General features: G+C 41.1%; 1 protein-coding gene across 4 annotated transcripts in view; it reads left to right on the top strand.

Moving 5' to 3' along the window:
- The window catches only part of zmym2 (zinc finger, MYM-type 2), an 80010-nt gene that overhangs the window by 40135 nt on the left and 12368 nt on the right, over positions 1-27507 (top strand). For all 4 annotated transcript variants that reach the window (XM_061926102.2, XM_061926099.1, XM_061926100.1 and 1 more), the window contains exons 8-21: positions 1515-1665; positions 3369-3484; positions 5150-5266; positions 5351-5501; positions 5569-5741; positions 13351-13516; positions 14182-14210; positions 20926-21061; positions 21127-21248; positions 21321-21438; positions 21507-21638; positions 26096-26220; positions 26347-26512; positions 26595-26737. In XM_061926102.2, the coding sequence (XP_061782086.1) occupies positions 1515-1665; positions 3369-3484; positions 5150-5266; positions 5351-5501; positions 5569-5741; positions 13351-13516; positions 14182-14210; positions 20926-21061; positions 21127-21248; positions 21321-21438; positions 21507-21638; positions 26096-26220; positions 26347-26512; positions 26595-26737 (1845 nt within the window). The remainder of the gene's footprint in view (positions 1-1514; positions 1666-3368; positions 3485-5149; positions 5267-5350; positions 5502-5568; positions 5742-13350; positions 13517-14181; positions 14211-20925; positions 21062-21126; positions 21249-21320; positions 21439-21506; positions 21639-26095; positions 26221-26346; positions 26513-26594; positions 26738-27507) is intronic.

Here is a 27507-nt window from a genome sequence, read left to right as displayed (position 1 = left end):
GTGGATCTAGCGAGTTATGGTATTTAAAAAATATATATAAAAATGTTATGCTAAAAAATGAATCAAAATCAGTGTTTTTCTTGTACAAAAGGGGCATAAAACAACACAAATATTAAAACTTTATATTGATAAATCTGAAGTGGATCTAGCGAGTTATGGTATTTAAAAAATATATATAAAAATGTTATGCTAAAAAATGAATCAAAATTAGTGTTTTTCTTGTACAAAAAGGGCATAAAACAACACAAATATTAAAACTTTATATTGATAAATCTGAAGTGGATCTAGCGAGTTATGGTATTTAAAAAATATATATAAAAATGTTATGCTAAAAAATGAATCAAAATCAGTGTTTTTCTTGTACAAAAGGGGCATAAAACAACACAAATATTAAAACTTTATATTGATAAATCTGAAGTGGATCTAGCGAGTTATGGTATTTAAAAAATATATATAAAAATGTTATGCTAAAAAATGAATCAAAATTAGTGTTTTTCTTGTACAAAAGGGGCATAAAACAACACAAATATTAAAACTTTATATTGATAAATCTGAAGTGGATCTAGCGAGTTATGGTATTTAAAAAATATATATAAAAATGTTATGCTAAAACATGAATCAAAATTAGTGTTTTTCTTGTACAAAAAGGGCATAAAACAACACAAATATTAAAACTTTATATTGATAAATCTGAAGTGGATCTAGCGAGTTATGGTATTTAAAAAATATATATAAAAATGTTATGCTAAAAAATGAATCAAAATCAGTGTTTTTCTTGTACAAAAGGGGCATAAAACAACACAAATATTAAAACTTTATATTGATAAATCTGAAGTGGATCTAGCGAGTTATGGTATTTAAAAAAAATATATAAAAAAATATGGTAAAAAATGGATCAAAATCAGTGTTATAAATTGACCTATTTAAGGCTCCATTAATTAAAAAATGTTTTGGGGGGAAATGTTGCATTGTTTTTGTTTTTGCCAGAAATGTTTTTCTATAATAAAAGAGCATAAAACATAAAACAAATATTAATACTTCATATCGATAGATAGATCTGAAGTGGCTCTAGAGATTTAAGCCTGAGGAAAACATTTTTTACAAACATTTTTATGACCTTCCTGGTCGCTGAGAACAAACAAGAAAGATTTATTTGATTACTTTTGAAACTAAACATATGAAAATGGCCCCGCATGCTTTCATCGTTCGGTGTGCGGCCCCCAAACGTTTGAACACGCTGGCCTCGCCACAAGTTCAAGACTGGATTGGAGTCGTTGCCTAGCAACAGCAGCTCACTAAACCGTCAACTAGTGCGCGGAGGAAACATGCGTTGAATAGGCAAAAGTATCAGGACACGTCCAGAGATGAAAGTGTTCCACTTGGAAGATTTTCTGCACTATTTGTGAGGTCTGGTCCAGTTTGTGTTCTGTGGTTGAAAGTGCTCCTTGTCACAATGTGTGTGTGTGTGTGTGTGTGTGTGTGTGTGTGTGTGTGTGTGTGTGTGTGTGTGGCAGGCTAACAGCAAGCTGGCCAGCTGCCTGACCTGTAAAACGCTGATCAAGACGGGAGAGGTGGTGCTGGGCCTGGGAGCGGACGGTGCCATGGGCTCCTACTGCTCCGCCAACTGCATGAACAAGGCCAAGCTGTCGGCCGTCACCTTCCACAGTGAGTAGCCTCAAAAGATGCACGTCTCGGCACGCAGGGGTGGACCGGGTGTGTCTGCGGCGGCCACCTGTACTTGTGGTATGTGGCGAATAGGGTTGCAAAATTCCGGGAATATTCAAAGTTGGATACTTTCCATGGGAATTAACGGGAAATGAATGGGAATAAACATTGAATGCATCAAGTAGGGGTGTAACGGTACGTGTATTTGTATTGAACCGTTTCGGTACGGGGGTTTCGGTTCGGTTCGGAGGTGTACCGAACGAGTTTCCACACGAACATATTAAGTAGCCGCCTCTGTTTCTGTCAGTCCTCTACACAGCACCCAGCATTGTCCCACCCACACAACCATCTGATTGGTTACACACAGAGCGGTAACAGCCAATCAGCAGTGCGTATTCAGAGCGCATGTAGTCCGTGCTTAGCGTTTAGCAGGTAAGCATCAGGCAGCGGACTCTCCCCAAATGATAATAAACACCTCCCAGTCAACTACTAGTAACATCACTATGAGCCCGTTGACCTTCTGGAAATATAAAAGGCAGCTCAGCTCGCTCGTAGTCCTGGCTTGAGGTGACGGCTAATTCGCCTTTAGCGTAACGTTAGCCCATTTTGGTGTGGGTGTGTGTGTGTTACGGACAGCAAAGCCCTGTCTGTCTGTCATTTCACTTGACCTTTTTCCTGTGTTGATTGAGCTGTGTTGAAGCAGCAAAAAAGGACATTATGTTAAATGAAGAGTTTCTGTCTCTGATAGTTGATATAATAATGTAAGTGCATCATTAAGCCTACATGAACTCCATGGTGTTCAGGGATGAATAGTCTCTCCTATTGCTATTGTACCATTGTTTCAGCTATAGTTACATTAATCATTAGCAATGCAGCAGTCTAGTTTTGAATGGCAGGGTCCCTGCTATCACATGTTGATAAAAATATAACATTTACATAATAAATCAACTACAGGCTTCTCAAATGCTGTAATAAATTAATTATTTACAGCATTTGGGAAGCCTGTAGTTGATTTTTATTATGTAAATGTTATATTTTTATCAACATGTGATAGATAAATCAACTACAGGCTTCTCAAATGCTGTAATAAATTAATTATTTACAGCATTTGGGAAGCCTGTAGTTGATTTTTATTATGTAAATGTTATATTTTTATCAACATGTGATAGCAGGGACCCTGCCATTCAAAACTAGGCATGATGAGTTGACTTGAAACTGTTTAATGTTGCACTTTTTATATGTAGAAGAAAAGTTTTGTCATTTTTATTAATCTGAGCAACAACTTGAGGCAGTTTAATGTTAATTAATGTGGGCAGAATTATTATAGTGTTCCCAATGTTAAAAGGATAAAGCCATTGTTTACAAATTTGGTACATAAATAACCACAAAATGTATATTTTGTTGTTTTCTTACTGTACAGAAAATGAACCGAACCGTGACCTCTAAACCGAGGTACGTACCGAACCGAAACTTTTGTGTACCGTTACACCCCTAATATATCGTGTTTTGCGACATGGCCTAAAAATATTGAGATATTAATAAAAGGCCATATCACCCAGCCCTAGTTTAAATGGCGTTTCCATCGGCCAGGAGAACTAGGAGTGTTGTGTGTGTGGTGAGATGCAAACACTCTGTAATGAATGTTGAAATGGAGTTTCCATGGGCCAAGACGACGATGCCCACACAAAATGTCCTGTGTGCAGACGCTGAACCCACCTGTCACTTCTGCAAGAGGACTTCTCTGCCACAGTACCAAGCCACTCTGGCCGAGGGAAACGTGCTCAACTTCTGCAGCTCGCAGTGCGTCACCAAATTCCAGGTGGAGTCTCCACTCTCTCTCGTCTTCATCACAACTCCTCTACACTGCAAAAAGTCAGTGTTCAAAAACAATTAAAAAAAATACCAAAATTAGAGGTATTTTACTTGAACTAAGCAAAATTATCTGCCAATAGAACAAGAAAATTTGGCTTGTCAAGACTTTCCAAAACAAGCAAAATTAGCTAACCTCAATGAACCCAAAAATAGCTTAAAATAAGTATATTCTCACTAATAACAAGTGCACTTTTCTTGGTAGAAAAAAAAAAGAGACCTTTTTGCTCAATATGTTGAAAAATATTCTTAAATTAAGTAAGTGGTAGTGCCATTATCTTGACATAATGATATGTGCTCGGCATTACATTTCTTGAAACCAGCAAACTTATACTAAAAACTAATTTATTGTTCTTAATGGAAAGGCAAGCGCTTGTTACTCTCGGGGTCTCCTAGCCGCTCAGGCAAATCATATTGTCTAAAAATGTATTTTTCCATCGATAACATGACATCATCGCGCCAAGTGCGTGTTCTTTCAGTCAATTAGTGCGCATATATACAGCCCGGCCCCCGGCCAAATATTTTTTTTTTGTAATTTTGAAGAATTTATCTGAATGTGCATGAACTATTTCTGTTCAAAATTGTTAGAAATGTTAAATGTTTAAATATTAACTGTCAGTTTACTGTACTGTGCCAACTGTACTACTATATGAGTACATCTTTTCTATTGTTTCATTGAAAATAAAACAGCAAAGTCCATTTCGCTGTCATCTGTTTTAATTATGAGACACAATTGTGTCAAAGTCATGATTTTTTTTTCATGCTTGAATTGAGAAATTCTTACTTTGAAAAAGTAGTTTTATACTTGTGAGTGTTGATGACACAGCTTTGCAACACTTGATATTCTAGTTTCAAGCATGTTTTACTCAATATAGGTCATCACATCTCAGCAACGAGCTGTAATATCTTACTGAGATCATTTAGGAGCAAAACAAGTAAAAGACTCTAACGTAAAATCTGCTTAGTGAGAAGAATTATCTTATGTATCTTGCACTCTTCTGGACAGACTCAATAGTTGGCCAGAAGAGTGCAAGAGGTGTCCAATTCTCAGCGTGTATCCCGGACGAGCCCCCAAATTGTTGCGTTTTGGACCAGTTGTTCCTCCCAGGGAATTCAAGTCACAATTCGCTCCCTAGCTCTTTACGACACTTAAAGCTGAGTTGAAAAACCACCAGAGACAGAATAGGTATTTTGTTGTATATTTTCAAAGCTTTGCCAATATACATTTTGAGACCAGTCTAACCCTAGAACATTCTATTGCGCCTCCCAAAATGGTCTGTCTTCCCAACGCCAAAAACCCCTCTTTCCTTCCCCCTCCCTAGCCATAATACAAGCACAACGTCTCCCTAGTCATAATACATTCCAAAGAACTCAAGGTTAACACACATAGTATACTTGCTGACAGAGCATCAGGAGAAGAAATGGAAAACACGAGCTGTTTTCAAATATGACTAAGAAATGAAAGAAGTACAACTTAAATTCGGATATATGTAAATATCTGCCTCCGACAATTACCAGACAGAAAATAAGCAAATATCACCCTTATTTGAGATATTTCATCTTACTTAGATTTCAGTGTTTGCAGTGTATGACACTCAATGTGTGCTTTCACCAGAACACCACCCTCCAGACGGCCACCAACGGACAGACGGCGCTCTCCGACGCCGTGCAGCTGAAGTGCAACTACTGTCGTGGAGCCTTCAGCATGAAGCCCCAGACTCTGGAGTGGGAGGTGTGACGGCCATCCTCGGGGGGGGGGAGGGCGGTGCTGCTGCTGCGCTGTGTCACCTGACGTTAGTGGGTGTGTCTCCTCCAGGACAAAGTCTACCACTTCTGCAGCAAGGTGTGCTGCGACGACTACAAGAAGCTGCACTGCATCGTGACGGTCTGCGAGTACTGCCAGGAGGAGAAGACTCTGCATGAGACGCTCAAGTTCTCAGGCGAGAAGAAGCCTTTCTGCAGCGAAGGTCTCCCGTCTGCCCGCCACGTCCTGAAGTGTGAGCGCAGATGAGATCTCCTCTCTCCCTGCCCCAGGCTGCAAGCTGCTGTACAAGCAGGACTTCATCAGGCGTCTGGGCCTCAAGTGTGTCAGCTGCAACAACTGCAACCAGATGTGCAAGCGGGCCGTGACGCGCCAGCTGGGCGGCATGACGCGCGACTTCTGCGGCGAGGAGTGCGGCAAGAAGTTCGACGACTGGTACCACAAGGTGGGTCCACTTATTAGGGCCCAGAGGCTTTGGAACTGCAGATATGTATATACTAGAGATGCGCGGTTTATGGGCACAACCGCGGAGTCCGCGGATTATTCGCGGATCAAGCGGATGAAATTAAAAAAAATTAGATTTTATCCGCGGGTCGGGTCGGGTCGGGTGGTTGAAATAAAAAAAAATTAGATTTTAAATAGATTCAGGCGGGTGGCAGTTAAACCAATTGGGAAATATATATACATAGTTAAATGTTGTTACCCACATACGAAAAACGAGCAGGCACCTGCAGCATATGCCACAACAGAAGAAGAAGAAAAAAAGAGATGGACACTTTTACGGAGCGGAGAAGGGACGCCTCGCCGGGGTCCGGGACCGAGGCCCCTTCCCCCGAGAGGGCCCCACCGGGAGCCGTAGCTGAGGCGATCCGCGAGAAGGGCTTGACGCACGTCCAGGGTCACCACCGCACCGACACCCCGCCTCGTCCGCCTTCGCCGCGGCCGGCGTCACGCGCAGCAGGTAAGCAGCTTACCTGCCCGCCACCCCCGTGGCCGGGGGCTCGTAACAGGGGTCACTCCGCGCGCTCCGCCCGCGCAGCTTACCTGCCCGCCACCCCTGTTGCCGGGGGCGCGTAACAGGGGTCACTCCGCGCGCAGTGCGCTCACGAAAGGGGTGGGGCTCACCCTGGTTGATATAGACAGCAGGACGGTGGCCATAGAAGTCGGAACCCACTAAGGAGTGTGTAACAACCCACCTGCCGAATCAACTAGCCCTGAAAATGGATGGCGCTGGAGCGTCGGGCCCATACCCGGCCGTCGCCGGCAGCGAGACGCGCTTGGAGGTGCGCTCAGTGCGGCTCCCATATGATTGCGCACTGGTGTGCGTCTGGGTCGTGACAGCGTGGCACGCGAATGTCTGTGCTGCATTGGATCAGTCTCCTTTCTTTAACAGGCAAAAGCTTTATTAGCTCACTAATGCCTTGCATCGTCGATATTAGATATATAACAACGGGCGGGTGCGGGTGGGTGCGGTTCTGATCAAATGTTACATCGGGTGGATGGCGGATGGTTGACGACTTTCTGATGCGGTTGCGGATGAAATAATTGCCTATCCGCGCATCTCTAGTATATACAAACCCCGTTTCCATATGAGTTGGGAAATTGTGTTAGATGTAAATATAAACGGAATACAATGATTTGCATTGCATTTCAACCCATATTCAATTGAATGCACTGCAAAGACAACATATTTGATGTTCAAACTCATAAGCTTTATTTGTTTTTTGCAAATAATAAACTTAGAATTTCATGGCTGCAACACGTCCCAAAGTAGTTGGGAAAGGGCATGTTCACCACTGTGTTACATCACCTTTTCTTTTAACAACACTCAGTAAAGGTTTGGGAACTGAAGAGACACATTTTTTAAGCTTCTCGGGTGGAATTCTTTCCCATTCTTGCTTGATGTACAGCTTAAGTTGTTCAACAGTCCGGGGGTCTCCGTTGTGCTATTTTAGGCTTCATAATGCGCCACACATTTTCAATGGGAGACAGGTCTGGACTACAAGCAGGCCAGTCTAGTACCCGCACTCTTTTATTATGAAGCCACGTTGATGTAACACGTGGCTTGGCATTGTCTTGCTGAAATAAGCAGGGGCGTCCATGGTAACGTTGCTTGGATGGCAACATATGTTGCTCCAAAACCTGTATGTACCTTTCAGCATTAATGGCGCCTTCACAGATGTGTAAGTTACCCATGTCTTGGCCACTAATACACCCCCATACCATCACACATGCTGCCTTTTCCACTTTGCGCCTATAACAATCCGGATGGTCCACAGTTTCCAAAAACAATTTGAAATGTGGACTCGTCAGACCACAGAACACTTTTCCACTTTGTATCAGTCCATCTTAGATGAGCTCAGGCCCAGCGAAGCCGACTGCGTTTTTGGGTGTTGTTGATAAACGGTTTTCGCCTTGCATAGGAGAGTTTTAACTTGCACTTACAGATGTAGCGACCAACTGTAGTTACTGACAGTACTGAAGTGTTCCTGAGCCCATGTGGTGATATCCTTTACACACTGATGTCGCCTGTTGATGCAGTACAGCCTGAGGGATGGAAGGTCACGGGCTTAGCTGCTTACGTGCAGTGATTTCTCCAGATTCTCTGAACCCTTTGATGATATTACGGAGCGTAGATGGTGAAATCTCTAAATTCCTTGCAATAGCTGGTTGAGAAAGGTTTTTCTTAAACTGTTCAACAATTTGCTCACGCATTTGTTGACAAAGTGGTGACCCTCGCCCCATCCTTGTTTGTGAATGACTGAGCATTTCATGGAATCTACTTTTATACCCAATCATGGCACCCACCTGTTCCCAATTAGCCTGCACACTTGTGGGATGTTCCAAATAAGTGTTTGATGAGCATTCCTCAACTTTATCAGTATTTATTGCCACCTTTCCCAACTTCTTTGTCACGTGTTGCTGTCATCAAATTCTAAGTTAATGATTATTTGCAAAAAAAAAAAAAGTTTATCAGTTTGAACATCAAATATGTTGTCTTTGTAGCATATTCAACTGAGTATGGCTTGAAAAGGATTTGCAAATCATTGTATTCCGTTTATATTTACGTCTAACACAATTTCCCAACTCATATGGAAACTGGGTTTGTATTTATATATAATATTTATATATACACACTGCAAAAACTGAAATCTAAGTAAGATGAAATATCTCAAATAAGAGTGATATTTGCTTATTTTCTGCCTGATAAGATCATTCTTCTGGGGCGGCATAGCTCGGTTGGTAGAGTGGCCGTGCCAGCAACTTGAGGGTTCCGGGTTCGATTCCCGCTTCCGCCAGCCTAGTCACCACCGTTGTGTCCTTGGGCAAGACACTTTACCCACCTGCTCCCACTTTAAATGTAACTTAGATATTGGCTTTCACTATGTAAAAGCACTTTGAGTCACTAGAGAAAAGCGCTATATAAATATAATTCACTTCACGTCATTCACTTCTCACTAAGCAGATTTTATGTTAGTGTTTTACTTGTTTTAAGTGTTATTACAGCTCGTTGCTGAGATGTGATGACCTATATTGAGTAGAACATGCTTGAAACTAGAATATCAAGTGTTGCAAAGCTGTGTCATCAACACTCACAAGAATAAAACTGCTTTTTTAAATTAATAATTTCTTATTTTAAGCATGTAAAAAAAAAAAATCATGACTTTGACACAATTGTGTCTCATAATTAAAACAGATGACAGCCAAATGGACTTTGCTGTTTTGCTGTTTGCTGTTTTCAATGAAACAATAGAAAATACGTACTCATATAGTAGTACAGTTGTTATTAGTGAGAATATACTTATTTTAAGCTATTTTTGGCTTCATTGAGGTTAGCTAATTAGGGCCCGCATGGCCCATTGCAGAAGGACTCCTAAAGGGAGTCCTTCTGCAATGGGACATAAGGACCTATTGAATTTGTAAGGTTTTATTATTATTCTTTCTTATTCCGCAGCTTTGCGTGGTACTTTGACCCCCTTAACATGCTTCAAAACTCACCAAATTTGACGCACACATAAATAAACTCGAACAAAACTCTTTGGTAAAAATACCAAACCCCAAAACTCAAAATTGCGCTCTAGCGCCCCCTACAAAGTAAACTTTTTCTAACTCCCAGTACGAATGTCGTAGAGACATGAAACAAAAACCTCTATGTAGGTCTGACTTAGACTTAAATTTTATTAATTTATTTCCTCGGCCAAAAATCTACAGGAAGTTTGCTATTCCCCCTTCAACACTACATTTTAGTAAAATCAGTCACTTTTGCCTCTTTGAGCTGTAATTTGACCCCCTTAACATGCTTCAAAACTCACCGAACTGAACGCACACATCAAGACTGGCAGAAAAAACCTAACCCCAAATCTCAAAATTGCGCTCTAGCGCAATTTTTGAATAAAACGCAGAAAAAACTGCGCCTCGGAAGAAAAAAATGACAAAACTGCCTGTATCTTCCACTGGGAAGGTCGGAGAGACATGAAACAAAAACCTCTATGTAGGTCTCACTTAGACCTACATTTCATAAATTGACAACCCCCAGCAAAAATCAACAGGAAGTTTGCTATTCCCCCTTCAACACAACATTTTCGTAAAAACCGGTCACCTTCCTTCAAAAACTATCGCCTCTGAGCACGTTTGTCGTTTCGGCTTCAAACTAACACAGGAGAGAGATTGAACCCTTGTGATTAAAACTACAGAAGCGCGTTTTAATAACTGCTCCGGTTTTGATTTTATGAGCCTTCAAAGAACCGCTGCGCTGATGCTGCTGCGCTGCTGTTTTTTTTAAGATGGCTGCTTAAAAGCAGGAAGCACCAGCGTGCCTACACAATGCAGACAAGGTAGGTACACTAGACAAAAGTCTTGGGACACTTGGGACTAAAACTTGACAAAAGTATTTGGACACTTAGGACTAGCACCTGCCAAATATGCGGGCCCGACCAATGCTGCTTGCAGCTTTAATTTTACTTGTTTCGGAAAGTCTTGACAAGCCAAATTTTCTTGTTCTATTGGCAGATAATTTTGCTTAGTTCAAATAAAATACCCCTCATTTTTGTAAAAAAATGTTCTTGTTTTTGAACACTGACTTTTTGCAGTGCAGTGGTGGTCAAAAGTTTACATACACTTGTAAAGAACATCATGTCATGGCTCTCTTGAGTTTCCAATCTACAACTCTTATTTTTGTGTGATAAAGTGATTGGAGCACATACACTATATTGCCAAAAGTATTTGGCCACCCATCCAAAGTTAAAGTTAAAGTACCAATGATAGTCACACACACACACACACACTATGTGTGGTGAAATGTGTCCTCTGCATTTGACCCATGCCCTTGTTCCACCCCCTGGGAGGTGAGGGGAGCAGTGAGCAGCAGCGGTGGCCGCGCCCTGGAATCATTTTTGGTGATTTAACCCCCAATTCCAACCTTTGATGCTGAGTGCATACCTGCCAACTACTCCGGTTTTCCCGTAATTAGTACGGTTTTCATCAACCTATTCCGGGTTACGGTTGCAGTGATAAAAAATACGGTTTTTCATTAATTAAAAAAAAAAAAATTTTTTTAAGTTTTATTCACGAAATCGCGTAACAACAATGACAATCGACACTGCTTCCCGTAACTTCCTATCGAGCCATTCCGAATGCCATGCGCGAGGCTATTTATAGCACCGCTGCCAAGCACGAGGCCATTGTTTCCAAACGAGCGAACGATCATGGAATCAGCCGGAGAAAAATCGCAAACGAGTCTTAAACCGAAAAGAAAACTGCAGTCATTCCGTGAAGAATATTCAAAAGCCTATCCGGGAATAATTATCCGTTCCAAAAAGGGTGAAAACTACGCGAATTGCACCTTGTGCAGACAAGATTTTTCGATCGGACACGGAGGAATTAGCGATGTAAAAGACCACGTTGGGACAAAAAAACACAAGTCTAATGCCGTTGCTAGCGATACAATTTTGATTTTAGCCACAAAAAGGTAATGACACCAATGTTATCTATTGGAATTGTTTAGTACTGTTTTACTGTTAAAAGTGTTTATACTATTTATGCTTTCATGTCCAAGTTGAAGAAATCTTGTTAAATGTTGACAGCATAACTACCAAAATACAGAAGTATGTCCTTAATATTTTTGCAGTGCTATTTCTGTTGAAAAGTTCAAATGATTACATTAGAGATGTGATGTGCCACTTTTCAAGTGTCTGATGGCTTCAATTAATTTTCATTAATTTTGAATTCTTTTGAAAGGCTTACAAAAAAACTACATTTGAATTGTAATTCCATGCTATTGACAGGACTATTAATTTTAATGAAGTTAGCTTACCATGTTTACAGTATAATAATTGTGATAGAAATGTGAATTTTAGGCACATAATATTTTTTACAATTGAACAAGGCAGTAGATTATACAAGCTTGGACAGAAAGTTAATAATGACACCAATTTTTTTTTTTAATGGAATTGTTTAGTACTGTTTTACCATTTGTTTACTGTAAAAAGTGTTTATACTTTCAATTAACAAATTGAAGTCTTGTGAAAGGTTGACAGGATAACTGGCATTAACTGTCAAAATAATTTCAAACTATTGAAGTTAGCTTACAGAATAAACATGTCAATCAACCCATATGATTTTTGCTGTAATATTTTTGTTTTGAAAAGTCACTGTGACTGATAGAAAAGTGATGGTTTTAGCAACATTTTAACCTGTCTGAATGCTAATAATCATTTTGCGTCGGGGGGCGAAGCTGAACCCCCCACCAGGACTTTGTCCTGGACCTACGGGGCCTGCGGCCCCTGGACCCTGGCTACTAGGTTTTTCTGATTTCAAAAGTTGGCAGGTATGTGAGTGCCAAGCAGGGAGGTAATGGCTCCCATTTTTATAGTCTTTGGTATGACTCTGAGACCTGAGCCATCTCAGGGCAGACACTCTAACCACAAGGCCACCGAGCAGGTGTTTGGCATGCCACAACATTTACTTTGGCCCCCGCTACATTATTTAGCCAGGCCCCCCACATCATTTAGTAAGGCCCGCCACAACATTAGAGTGGCCCACCACATCATATAACATGATTTAGGATGGCCTGCCACAATATTTAATTTAAAGTTAAAGTGCCAATGATTGTCACACACACACACGAGGTGTGGTGAAATTATCCTCTGCATTTGGCCCATCCCCACAGGGGAGCAGTGAGCAGCAGCGGTGGCCGTGCCCGGGAATAATTTTTGGTGATTTAACCCCCAATTCCAACCCTTGATGCTGAGTGCCAAGCAGGGAGGTAATGGCTCCCATTTTTATAGTCTTTGGTATGACTCAGCCGGGGTTTGAACTCACAACCTACCCATCTCCGGGTGGACACTCTAACCACTAGGCCACTGAGTAGGTGATGAGAAATTATGAGAACTTGGCCCGGTGTATAAAATCAAGCACATAGGTATGGAGACTGTTTCTACAAACATTTGTGAAAGAATGGGCCACTCTCAGTGATTTCCAGCGTGGAACCTGTCATAGGATGCCACCTGTGCAACAAATCCAGTCGTGAGGTTTCCTCGCTCCTAAATATTCCAAAGTCAACTTTATCATAAGAAAAGTGAAGAGTTTGGGAACAACAGCAACTCAGCCACCAAGTGGTAGGCCACGTAAACTGACAGAGAGGTCAGTCAAAGAGTTTCTGCACAGTCACTTGCTACAGAGCTCCAAACTTCATGTGACCTTCCAATTAGCCCACGTACAGTACGCAGAGAGCTTCACGGAATGGCTTTCCATGGCCGTGCAGCTGCAGCGAAGCCATACATCACCAAGTCCAATGCAAAGCGTGGGATGCAGTGGTGTAAAGGACATCACCACTGGACTCTAGAGCAGTGGAGACGCCTTCTCTGGACTGATGAGTCACGCTTTTCCATCTGGCAATCTGATGGAGCAGTCTGGGTTTGGAGGTTACCTGCTGCTCGCCATTAAACGTCATCGGTTTAATTGAGATGTTGGAGGCTTGTAGGTGGGAGTCTGATCATGACTAGACGTTGATATCCACACAAAGATCACCGAATGTGTCCCCGTCTGGCCACTAGGCGGCGCGGTGCGACTGCTGCAAGGTGCAAGGGCAGCTGACGGAGTCGGTGATGTGGAGGTCTGAGTTGAAGCACTTCTGCGACCAGGAGTGTCTCTTGAGGTTCTACTGCCAGCAGAATGAGCCCATCATGGCCACACAGAAAGGCCCGGAGAACAGCCTCACAGGTAGGACACACACCCGCGGGGCCAATAAAAGTTGTAAGTTAATAATACTAACACAGACACTCGTAGACGTGTTAGCATATGACGCTATCTTGATGACATTACAATAGCACGTACAAATATGCATGGAAACACGTCACACATGGGACGATTTACTAAGTAAAAGTTGTTTTAGTTATATTGTAAAACTTACAGACGTTGCTTAGAGCGACGAATGAAGAATCTATACAAGTATACAAGTAGAAACGCTATGGACGGCTAGAAGACTGAACGGAACCTCTACTTCCAGTTGAAAGTACTAAAAGAAAGGACAGTGAGCCAACTTATCCAAAAGATGGCGCCATAACACAAACACATTTTCAATGTATTTGCTTGCATTTTATTTTATTTTTTTACTATTTGCACAATGGCTGTCAGTGGGGGGGGAAAAAATCCATAAAGTAGTCGCACCGTTTTATAAACCACAGGGTGAAAAGTGTAGGAAAAAAGTAGTGGGGAATTTAGGGCGTATCTAATAACTATCTGCTGTAGAACATGGGCATCAAACACGTTAAATCAAACGTGCAGAAACCCTGACACACACTTCATTCTTCCTCGGTGGTTTTACATGGTGTGTGTGGACTTAGTTTGGATCAACTCTGTCTTAATGAAGCCTTCTTATCTTGCAGGAACTGAATCACAAGCTTCCAAACTTGGGGTAAGTAGGACTTTTAAGAAGGTTTCGTTTAGAATGGCGCAAATAGACGTACGATATAAAATCAAAGTTTTTAACTATAAAGCGCGATAGATAAAACGTGGTCTGTATGTTCTGCAGTTGTAATACACTTTTCCACCACCTGTGGCAGTAATGACAGTATCAAACACTACTAACCAGGGTTAATTAGGTGTTTTGGTAAGACGTGTAGAAACGCAGACGAGGGTAATTAGGTGTTTTGGTAAGACGTGTAGAAACGCAGACGAGACTCAATGAAGAGAACGTTGTTGTCAGACAATTTACTGGTAACATTTCTTCAGACCTAACGTTGAAAAAACAAATGGAAAGTACTAATTGTTTCTGTACATTTTTGTACAGTGACTGTGAGAATGAGATATTTTTAAGTGTTCTTTCTTAATCCATAGTCATGTTTACCGTATTTTCCGCACCATAAGCCGCCCTGGGTTATAAGCCGCGCCTTCAATGAACGGCATATTTCAAAACTTTGTCCACCTATAAGCCGCCCCGTGTTATAAGCCGCATCTAACTGCGCTAAAGGAATGTCAAAAAAACAGTCAGATAGGTCAGTCAAACTTTAATAATATATTAAAAACCAGCGTGATGTGGGCGCGCATGGAGTCGTATATCAACATGGACGGAGCTGCGTGAAAAAAGCCACCCGGCCTCTTCGCGTAAACTTCCCTTAACCACTCGCTCATCTTTTCTTCATCCATCCATCCCTTCGAGTTAGCTTTTATGATGACGCCGGCTGGAAAGGTCTCTTTTGGCAAGGTCTTCCTTTTGAATATCACCATGGGTGGAAGTTTCTGGCCATTAGCATGGCAAGCTAGAACCACAGTGAAGGATGACTTCTCATTCCCTGTGGTGCGAATATTCACCGTACGTGCTCCCGTTGTATCCACAGTGCGGTTCACAGGAATATCAAAAGTCAGTGGAACCTCGTCTATGTTGATAATGTTCTCTGGCCGGATCTTTTTTTCAGCTATCTTGTTTTTACAATATGCACGGAAAGTAGCCAGCTTTTCTTGAAAGTCTTTAGGCAGTTGCTGTGAAATAGTAGTCCGTGTGCGGATGGAGAGATTGCGTCTTTTCATGAACCGGAAACCTGTCGCTTAGTAGGAGCCATTTTGTGGTCTTTACAGATGTAAACACACAAAGGAAATGAAACGTAATATCCGCACGCTTCTTCTTCTTCTACGGGGGCGGGTGGTTGCTTACAGTAGAAGAAGAAGCGCTTCCTCCTCTATGGGGGCGGGTGCTTACCTTGGCGGTTGCTTGCGTAGAAGAAGAAGCACTTCCTCTTCTACGGGGAAAAAAGATGGCGGCTGTTAACCGTAGTTGCGAGACCGAAACTTTATGAAAATGAATCTTAATATTAATCCATATATAAAGCGCACCGGGTTATAAGCCGCACTGTCAGCTTTTGAGTAAATTTGTGGTTTTTAGGTGCGGCTAATAGTGCGGAAAATACGGTTATTGTTTCTGTACATTTTTGTACAGTGACTGTGAGAATGACATATTTTTAAGTGTTCTTTCTTAATCCATAGTCATGTTTAGTATTTTCCCATGTAGTGTGTCTTCTCTTTGTTTTGTCTTATGTCTGCTCACAGAGCTGTTTTGGCCAGTTCCTTATCTGTTTTGAAGAAGCAGCTGCGCTCCTTTCTGGGCGAGAGGGGCTGTTTTCTATATACATAAACTCACTTATTTTTGTTTGGATTGAGAGCTCTTCTTGTTGATGCTATTGTCGCGTTGTAAGGGCTAGTCTCCTAAAGCTTTAGTAAAACTTGGCCAAGTACTATTTGGTCTCGGTGGTCCTTTTTACTCAACATGTTGTCCAAAAGAACTTGGGATTGGCCAGTGTGTTAATACCTGAGAGGAAAACTGGTAACTCACATTTTTTCTCAAATAAAATACTGCAAATGTTTTCAATGAACTTTCAAAATGTAGCTGTAGTGCCACAAAACGTCCACCAGAGGGCGACTCCCGCTTGAACACGTCAAATCTAATCCCACACACTTTTTAACACATCTGACCATACTTGCCAACCCTCCCGGATTTTCCGGGAGACTCCCGAAATTCAGCGCCTCTCCCGAAAACCTCCCGGGACAAATTTTCTCCCGAAAATCTCCCGAAATTCAGGCGGAGCTGGAGGCCACGCCCCCTCCAGCTCCATGCAGACGTGAGTGACGTGTTGACAGCCTGTTCACACGTCCGCTTTCCCACCATATAAACAGCTAATGATCTAGGGCGAGTTCTTGGTTTCTTATGTGTGTTTATTGTTAGGCAGTTTCATTAACGTCCTCCCAGCGCGGTAACAACACACAACAACAGCAGTCAAGTTTTCGTCCCCCGTAAAGCAGTTCGTCTGCCGTAAACAGCAATGTTGTGACACTTTTAAACAGGACAATACTGCCATCTACTGTACATGCATATGTGACCCACCCATAATGTGTCACATTTTTGTGTTGATTTATTTATTTTATTTTGTGGTTTGAATTCGTTTTTGGAGCTGTCATTACACATTTATCAGTATTCACATTGGTCAGTAGGGGGCAGTAGGGCGTTTCTTCCCAATTGAATGCTATCACCTGCAGACCGGAAGTGTCTTGTCATTCTGATGAGAGCGACCAGTCTGTGAACAATTAAAACGTCCTGTGTGCTTTTTCCTCCTGTATAACAGGCTAGTTTTGGTGAATCAACTCACTGAATAATATCCGTGTGATCTTTATAAGTTTAAGTACACATTCTGATGGTGGAGCCTAACTCTAAAGTGTTTGTGAGTTGTAGTTTGTATTTGTGAATGAATCCAGTGCACAGCTGCAGCAATCAATACAAAAAGGCGACGTGAGTACGCAATGTTTATATAGGAACTTCTGATCCTAATTCAGACTCCCAAATTAGAGCTCCCTTTTTCTTATTGATTTTATAATGTATATTTGTATAATGTGTGTGTTCTGAAATAGTGACAGAGAATAGAACAAGGATGGACAATTCAACCCTTAACTCAACAATGAGTAGATGAGTGTTATGTGTGTGTATATGTGTAAATAAATGAACACTGAAATTCAAGTATTTATTTTATTTATTTATATATATATATATATATATATATATATATATATATATATATACATATGTAATAAGATATATATGTTTATAGCGAGAATTCACTGAAAGTCAAGTATTTTTTATATATATATATATCTTAACCACGCCCCCCACCCCCCACCTCCCGAAATCGGAGGTCTCAAGGTTGGCAAGTATGCATCTGACATAAATGTAACTTGTCATTGGCGACTCACGGCAGAGAAGAGCAAACATCAATCAATCAATCAATCTTTATTTATATAGCCCTAAATCACAAGTGTCTCAAAGGGCTGCACAAGCCACAACGACATCCTCGGTACAAAGCCCACATAAGGGCAAGGAAAAACTCACCCCAGTGGGACGTCGATGTGAATGACTATGAGAAACCTTGGAGAGGATCGCATATGTGGGTAAGAGGGGGGGGGGGTTACCCATGTCCCACTTGTTGGCACAGGAAGTGATGTCATCAAACAGCTGTTTAGCCATTATGGCAGACAAGCAATAAAACTAACTTAAGCTACAAATTAAACCATTATAGATGCCATATATTTTGTTAAACATTATTAAAAAATATATTAATAAGTAATTATGAGAAGAATATTAATGACACAATCATGGAGAAGTTTTCTTAAGCGCAAAAATTATGACTAAAGTGAAGATGTATTTTCATTTGCTCTTCCATTTTATTAACAGTTTAGTTCAACATATATATTATTCACTTAGCAGGAATTTATTTAGTTTTTAAGTGTATTTTTCATTAGTTTTAGAGTATTTGTGTGCCAGGATTGAATACATGATGGGGGAACAAATCCACCTGTCAGCAGTGTTGGGTTAGTTACTGAAAACCAGTAACTAGTTACTTTATTTCAAAAGTAACTCAGTTACTTACACCAAAAAGTAATGCATTACTGTGAAAAGTAACTATTTAGTAACTTCTTTTTTTCTTCTTTTTTCTTTTAAAGCTCCCATTAATGCCCTTTGAGCCTTCATTTCAGTACTGTTATTGCACTGGAGAATAATACAATGTCTTGATCAACTTGACCTGCATTTGCATCACGGAACTCTGCTTAGCAATGTGGTCTACATACAACACACAAAGATATGTTTCAAAGGGCCAATTTATTTCAGGCCAGAACAAATTGACAAATCTATTTTAAATAGCTGCAACATAAGTAACAAACAGCATAATAGCAACATAGCTGTAAACCAAGGAAGTACTTTAACTTTAACTTTACATACACAAAACCTAACCAGGCGTTTTTTCTCTCAAGGAATTGTGAAATAAAATCATGTCTGAAGCCCAGAACACTCTACAGCAGGGGTGCTCACACTTTTTCTGCAGGCGAGCTACTTTTCAATTGATCAAGTCGTGGGGATCTACCTAGTTTATATTTACTTATTTATGAAATATATGTTTTTGTTAACAAGTTAAAGGTGTTTAATGATAATGCAAGAATGTTTAACACATATAGTTAATATTGTTAACAACTTAAAGGTGGTTAAAGATAATACAAGCATGTTTAACACATATAGTTAATATTGTTAACAAGTTAAAGGTGTTTAAAGATAATACAAGCATGTTTAACACATATAGTTAATATTGTTAACAACTTAAAGGTGGTTAAAGATAATACAAGCATGTTTAACACATATAGTTAATATTGTTAACAAGTTAAAGGTGTTTAAAGATAATACAAGCATGTTTAACACATATAGTTAATATTGTTAACAACTTAAAGGTGGTTAAAGATAATACAAGCACGTTTAACACATATAGTTAATATTGTTAACAAGTTAAAGGTGTTTAACGATAATACAAGCATGTTTAACACATATAGTTAATATTGTTAACAACTTAAAGGTGGTTAAAGATAATACAAGCATGTTTAACACATAAAGTTAATATTGTTAACAAGTTAAAGGTGGTTAAAGCTAATACAAGCATGTTTAACACATTTTCATGAAGACAAGAATATAAGTTGGTGTATTACCTGATTGTGATGACTTGCATTGATTGGAATCAGACAGTGGTGATGATAACGTCCGCATTTTCGAATGGAGGAGAAAAAAAGTCCTCCTTTCTGTCCAATACCACATGAAAGTGGTTGGTTTTTGGCATCTTATTTATCCAGCTTCCGTACTCCTTTGTATACACTTTACAAGAAATACATTGTCGGCAAACTCCGTAGCTTGCTAGCTTGTGCACGCCAGCTTTCTGAGACTCTTATTTTGGTAGCGCAGGCAGGATGAAGAAACGCTTTTATTGTGCGACCGTGCAGTCGGTCTTTGGAGTTTTGACGACAGGTACGGCGCCAGAGTCTGTTGAAATAAAGTGTTTCTCGCCTTCCAGTCGGTCATTTTAATGAGCTGGCAGCAGCCAGCGTCCTCTCAGAAGACCCTCGGGTGCCGTGAATGTCAATCAAGTGACGAAAGTGACGTCATAGTGAAGATTTATGATCGCTCATTTTTAGGACTATTTTTTTAATGCCTGGCTGGTGATCGACTGACACACCCTCCGAGATCGACCGGTAGATCGTGATCGACGTAATGAGTACCCCTGCTCTACACATTTCCCCAGTTTTAGTTTAGAGAAAAGGAAAGATTGGCCTGGCCCACTAGCATCCCTCTTTTTGTTTGTGAACTTTATAGTCTATACATTTAGAGTGATGTGATAATCAAACACTCTAGAAGTCTAGAATGAAAGAGTATATAAGATACCTGACAGTGTGTGTACTATAGTTCATAATAACATTGATTTTGATTCAATATTATGTTTTGAGCAGTGACAGTTTGAAAGAAAAAAAAACAGCTTTGTTTTATTAGTCAACATTGCAACTTTTTCTAAATTACATTTAACCTTTAAGCTTTTTTTATTTCACTTTTGTTATGTTTTTGTTTATTTTAATAGTATTTTTAGAATGTGCCGTGGGCCTTTAAAACATTAGCTGTGGGCCGCAAATGGCCTCCGGGGCACACTTTTGACACCCCTGCTATAGATAATAAACAATTAAATCTGATAAATCTATGGATAAAAAGCAGAGCCTGGCGACGCATGCGCGTTTATCATAACTCTCTCTCTCTCTCTCTGTCTCTGCCCCTCCCTCACCAATGCTGCTGTTTGTTTTGTTTTTAACCCCTTCTTAACCCTGAACGTACATTGAAAATACACGCAACCCTAACTCAAAATGCCGGACATTTGAGGCATTTAAGAAACTCCGCCCTGACAGCTCCGCAAAAGAGGACATGTCCGGTGAAAAGAGGACGTATGGTCAGTCTATCCTAGCTTCGGTGTGCATTGTTTACACAACGTGCGTTACGCTACTTAATATGTCCGTGTGGAAACTCGTTCGGTACACCTCCGAACCGAACCGTACCGAAACGGTTCAATACAAATACACGCACCGTTACACCCCTAATGATTACACCAAAAATTAATGGATTTGGATACTCGCCGCCATCTTAATAGTATGCTAACATCTCTTGCATTAGTATGGTAATATTAGCATGCTAACATTTTGTTAGCTAATTTTGTATTTTTTACCTAAAAATGATGATTTTGAAAGCGAGAGGTCAACAGGTGTTAAAGGCTAAATGTCTTCCCATGATGCAGCTGGTGGGTCAGGGCACGTACGTGGGCAGCGGCCTGATGCGGGACGTGAAGAACAAGGCGGTGCTGTGCAAGCCTCTCACGCTGACCAAGGCCACCTACTGCAAGCCGCACATGCAAAGCAAGCCAATCCAGACAGGTACAGGTGGCGTACCTAACGAAGTGGCCCACCTTTCACCTTCACAAGTGCGTCTTTGTTGGCAGATGTGGACGATGGCGTGAAGAGAGAGTATATTCCCGTCCCCATACCTGTGCCCGTCTTCGTCCCCGTGCCCATGAACATGTACTCCCAGGTCACGCCCGTGCCCCTCTCCATGTCCTTGCCGGTAAGAGCCGCTCTTCACCCAGGTGTATGTGGAGCAATTCGAGTCTTGCAACTTGTCTCCGCCCCCAAACAGCTTCCCGTGCCCGTCTTCCTGCCCACCACCCTGCAGGGGGCGGACCAGATCGTCCAGGCCATCCAGGAGCTAAAAAGCAGCATGGTGGCCCACATGAACGCGGAGGAGCAGAAAGCGGGTACCTTTTGGTCGTCCATAACGTGCCCACAGATGTCCGCAGCAGACAAATATGCAAGTGTGTTCCAGATGTGAGGCCGCTGGAGGTGAAAAGTGAGCGTGAAGGCGAAGAGACCACCAGCCAGACGCCGAAGAAGGTGGAGGAGGAGGAGGAAGACAAATATGAACCTGACATGGACCTGGAGGCAGACTTCTCTCAAGGTGAAGCATCTTTTCAGGTGGACTTGCTTGGGAAATTCTCTAAGTGCCACACCTTCTAGATCAATATTAGGGTGTACACTGCAAAAAGTCAGTGTTCAAAAACAAGAAAAAATTAAAGCTGCAAGCAGCATTGGTCGGGCCCGCGTATTTGGCAGGTGCTAGTCCTAAATGTCCCAATACTTTTGTCCAGTGATAGTCATAAGTGTCCCAATACTTTTGTCTACTTTTAGTCTGAAGTGTCCCAAGACTTTTGTCTAGTGTACCTACCTTGTCTGCATTGTGTGGGCACGTTGGTGCTTCCTGCTTTTAAGCAGCCATCTTAAAAAAACAGCAGCGCAGCAGCATCAGCGCAGCGGGTCTTTGAAGGGTCATAAAATCAAAACCGGAGCAGTTAGAAAAACGCGCTTCTGTGATTTTAAAGGGTTCAATCTCTCTCCTGTGTTAGTTTGAAGGCAAAACGACAAACGCGCTCAGAGGAGATCGATTTTGAAGGAAGGTGACCGGTTTTTACAAAAAAAATTGTTTTGAAGAGGGAATAGCAAACTTCCTGTTGATTTTTGCTGAGGGTTGTCAATCTATGAAATGTAGGTCTAAGTGAGACCTACATAGAGGTTTTTGTTTCTCCGACTTTCCCAGTGGGAGTTACAGGCAGTTCTGTCATTTTTTTCTTCCGAGGAGCAGTTTTTTCTGCGTTTTATAAAAAAATTGCGGTACAGCACAATTTTTAGATTTGGGGTTAGGTTTTTTCATTAGATCACAGTTTTAGCCAGTCCTGATGTGTGTGTTCAGTTTGGTGAGTTTTGAAGCATGTTAAGGGGGTCAAATTAGAGCTCAAAGAGGCAAAAGTGACTGTTTTTAGTACTTTTTTGTCTTGAAGGGGGAATTGCCAACTTCCTGTTGATTTTTGCCCAAAGATGTACAATTATAAAAGTTTGGTGTAAGTCAGACCTACATAGGGGTTTTTGTTTCATGTCTCTCTGACCTTCCTAGTGGGAGATTACAGGCAGCTTACCGGTAGTTTTGTTTTCTTCCTAGGGGGCGCTAGAGCGCAATTTTGAGTTTTGGGGTTCGGTTTTTTCATTAAAAGGCAATTTTCGCAGGTCCTGATGTGTGGGTCAAATATGGTGAGTTTTGAAGCATGTTAAGTGGGTCAAATTACAGGTCAAAGAGGCGGCGGAAGAAAAAAGAAAGAAGAAAAATAATAAAACCTTACAAATTCAATAGGTCCTTATGTCCCATTGTATAAGGACTCCCTTTGGGAGTCCTTATACAATGGGCCATGCGGGCCCTAAATACAAAAAATAGGGGTATTTTATTTGAACTAAGCAAAATTATCTGCCTATAGAACAAGAACATTTGGCTTGTCAAGACTTTCCAAAACAAGTAAATTTAGCTAACTTCAATGAACCCAAAAATAGCTTAAAATAAGTATATTCTCACTAATAACAAGTGCACTTTTCTTGGTAGAAAAAAATAATGAGACCTTTTTGCTCAATATCCCACAACCCCGAAGGGAATAAGCGGTAGAAAATGGATGGATGGATGTTGAAAAATATTGTTAAATGAAGTAAATGCTAGTGCCATTATCTTGACATAATGATATGATTTTTATTTTTCATGCTTGAAGTAAGAAATGATTACTTTAAAAAAGTAGTTTTATACTTGAGTGTTGATGACACAGCTTTGCAACACTTGATATTCTAGTTTCAAGCATGTTTTACTCAATATAGGTCATCACATGGCGTCACGGTGGCAGAGGGGTTAGTGCATCTGCCTCACAATACGAAGGTCCTGAGTAGTCTTGGGTTCAATCCCGGGCTCGGGATCTTTCTGTGTGGAGTTTGCATGTTCTCCCCGTGACTGCGTGGGTTCCCCCCGGGTACTCCGGCTTCCTCCCACCTCCAAAGACATGCACCTGGGGATAGGTTGATTGGCAACACTAAATGGTCCCTAGTGTGTGAATGTGAGTGTGAATGTTGTCTGTCTATCTGTGTTGGCCCTGCGATGAGGAGGCGACTTGTCCAGGGTGTACCCCGCCTTCCGCCCGATTGTAGCTGAGATAGGCTCCAGCGCCCCCCGCGACCCCAAAAGGGAATAAGCGGTAGAAAATGGATGGATGGATGGAAGGTCATCACATCTCAGCAACAAGCTGTAATATCTTACTGACATCATTTAGGACCAAAACACTTCAAACAAGTAAAACTCTCTAACATAAAATCTGCTTAGTGAGAAGAATGATCTTATCAGACAGAAAATAAGCAAATATCACCCTTATTTGAGATATTTCATCTTACTTAGATTTCACTTTTTGCAGTGTATACCGCTACGAGTATAGTATCGCCGTACTAATCAATAAAAAACGGTTATATACCTTGCTTGAAAAATACCCGTTCCCCATTTTTGTCTTCTTAACGGGCAAGACAGCGCGTCGTCACGTCGTGACATTGCTGGTTTTACCAGCAGAGGAGCATGTTCGGCAGCGCACGCACACAGAGTACTTACAAGCAGACAGTGTGTAGACAGAAAAGGTGAGAATGGACGCATTTTGGCTTAAAAAGTAAAGATGAAGGTGAAGTTATAATATATATATATATATATATATATATATATATATATATATATATATAATATGTACATATATGTGTATATATAATATCATACCTGCCAACTACTCCGGTTTTTCCGTAATTAGTACAGTTTTCATCAACCTATTCCGGGTTACGGTTGCAGTGATAAAAAATACGGTTTTTCATTAATTTAAATTTTTTTTTTTTTTTTAAGTTTTATTCACGAAATCGCGTAACAACAATGACAATCGACACTGCTTCCCGTAACTTCCTATCGAGCCATTCCGAATGCCATGCGCGAGGCTATTTATAGCACCGCTGCCAAGCACGAGGCCATTGTTTCCAAACGAGCGAACGATCATGGAATCAGCCGGAGAAAAATCGCAAACGAGTCTTAAACCGAAAAGAAAACTGCAGTCATTCCGTGAAGAATATTCAAAAGCCTATCCGGGAATAATTATCTGTTCCAAAAAGGGTGAAAACTACGCGAATTGCACCTTGTGCAGACAAGATTTTTCAATCGGACACGGAGGAATTAGCGATGTAAAAGACCACGTTGGGACAAAAAAACACAAGTCTAATGCCGTTGCTAGCGATACAAGTGGAAAACTTTTCACGTTTTTCGTCGCCCAAACAGATTCTTTGGATGTGATAAATGCCGAAGTTTTATTTACGGAGGCAATAATTGAGCATGGACTTCCAATCGCACTGGCTGATCACATGGGACAGTTATTTCGGAAAATGTTTCCCGACTCGAAAATCGCCAAAAAATATGGATGTGGTCGAACCAAAACATCAAACATTATTCAGTGTCTTGGAACAGAATCCTCAAAAAGTATTGCCGATGTCATGAAGACGGAACCATTTAGCATGTCGACTGACGGCAGCACCGATTATGACAATGTAAAACTGTACCCCATTTGTGTTCGATATTTCGATGACGACATTGGAAAAGTATTGTCAGGATAACTGGCATTAACTGTCAAAATAATTTCAAACTATTGAAGTTAGCTTACAGAATAAACATGTCAATCAACCCATATGATTTTTGCTGTAATATTTTTGTTTTGAAAAGTCACTGTGACTGATAGAAAAGTGATGGTTTTAGCAACATTTTAACCTGTCTGAATGCAATCAATCATTTTGCGTCGGGGGGCGCCCTGAACCACCCACCAGGACTTTGTCCTGGACCTACCAGGGCCTGCGGCCCCTGGACCCTGGCTACTAGGTTTTTCTGATTTCAAAAGTTGGCAGGTATGTAATATGTATATATAATATGTACATATATATGTGTATATATATATGTATGTATATACTGTATGTATGTGTATATATATATACACACACACACATTATATATATATATATATATATATATATTTATATTTTAGGGCTGCAACAACTAATCGATTATAAAAATAGTTGGCGATTAATTTAGTCATCGATTCGTTGGATCTATGCTATGCGCAGAGGCAATTTTTTTATTTTAATTTTTAAAAAAATGTTTTAATTTTTTTTATAAACCTTTATTTATAAACTGCAACATGTACAAGCAGCTGAGAAACAATAATCAAAATAAGTATGGTGCCAGTATGCTGTTTTTTTTCCCAATAAAATACTGGAAAGGATAGAAATGTAGTTTGTCGCTTTTATCCGATTATTAATCGATTAATCGAAGTAATAATCGACAGATTAATCGGTTATCAAATGAATCGTTAGTTGCAGCCCCTATATATATATATATATATATATATATATATATATATATATATATATATATATATATTATACATAGAGCCTCTAGGTGGCACCAAAGAGCAAACTCCTGTCTTGTAATCTGTGAGGTTTTGCTGAGTCATCTTTGGGTCTAAATGATACGTCATCCTCCAGCCATCGACGCACTTCCTGTCCCAGAGGCAATGGACGAGGATGCGAGCTTAGCTTCACTGCCAGCTGCGGCGGAAGAACGCGAGCACGCGGACAAGTCCACGCCTCGACCTCAGCCAAAGACACGAGTACGCAAACCCAAACCTGATTGATTAGGTCACACACACACACACACACACACACACACACACACACACACACACACACACACACACACACACACGTATGCTGTAACCGCCATGTTTGCGTTGCAGGGCAGCAAGAAGCTGGCTGTGGAGCAGGGCTCTGATCAAGCCCCGCCCTCCCCACCTCATCGCTCGCTGCCTCTCAAAGCTCGCTACGGCATCAACGCCTGGAAACGCTGGGCTTTATCTTCTCCTGACCAGTCGGACGGCGACACACACGATGCCACCGAAGCGAGTCAGTCTCATTTTGCAGGAACATGCTAGGAACCTCTCCGCCAGCGTTGTCTCGCTCGCTAACAGGCGGCTGTGTGTTGCAGCGCCTTTCGCCGCCAACCTATCGTTGCTGAGTTCAGAGGATCTAAACGTGGCACTGTCCCGCTTCGTCAGGGAGGTGTGCAGGCCCAGCGGGGAGCGCTATTCCCCCGACAGCATCCTCTACCTCTGCCTGGGCATCCAGCAGGTTGGTCATCTTTTCTTCTTTTAGTCCAAATTACAGCTAAGGAGCCACATCATGTTCATTTGATTTTTTTAAATTTAAAATAAAAAAAGTTCAAAAAACGACCGTATTTTCCAGACTATAGTGCGCATCGGGATATAAGCTGCACCCACTAAATTTGAAAACAACAACAATGTTTTCCATGTATTAGCCGCACGGGACTATAAGTCGCAGATATATACTTTGTGAAATGAAATATTCTGTAAATGTTTATTTACATACCTTAATTGTTTCCAAACGGTGTCTAACACTGCAGTAAAACGGCTTATCAAACAAAACAGAAGTCATGGTCATGGACCAACGTGCTGCGCAAGCTAGCAATTGTTGCATCGACCAGCTCTTCCTCCCAGGGAATCTAAGTTATGATAATAAATGATAAATGGGTTATACTTGTATAGCGCTTTTTTACCTTCAAGGTACTCAAAGCGCTTTGACAGTATTACCACATTCACCCATTCACACACACATTCACACACTGATGGCGGGAGCTGCCATGCAAGGCGCTAACCAGCAGCCATCAGGAGCAAGGGGTGAAGTGTCTTGCCCAAGGACACAACGGACGTGACTAGGATGGTAGAAGGTGGGGATTGAACCCCAGTAACCAGCAACACTCCGATTGCTGACACGGCCACTCTACCAACTTCGCCACGCCGTCAATCCCAAGTTCTTTCGATGACATATATGCTGAGTAAGAAGGACCATCAAGACAGAATTGGAATATTTTCAAGTTTTAC

The sequence above is a fragment of the Nerophis lumbriciformis genome, linkage group LG31 (assembly GCF_033978685.3).
Source record: "Nerophis lumbriciformis linkage group LG31, RoL_Nlum_v2.1, whole genome shotgun sequence".
In the NCBI taxonomy this organism is placed as follows: Eukaryota; Metazoa; Chordata; class Actinopteri; order Syngnathiformes; family Syngnathidae; genus Nerophis; species Nerophis lumbriciformis.
Note: the sequence above shows the minus strand (reverse complement) of the source record. Positions and strands in the feature narration are given on the sequence as shown.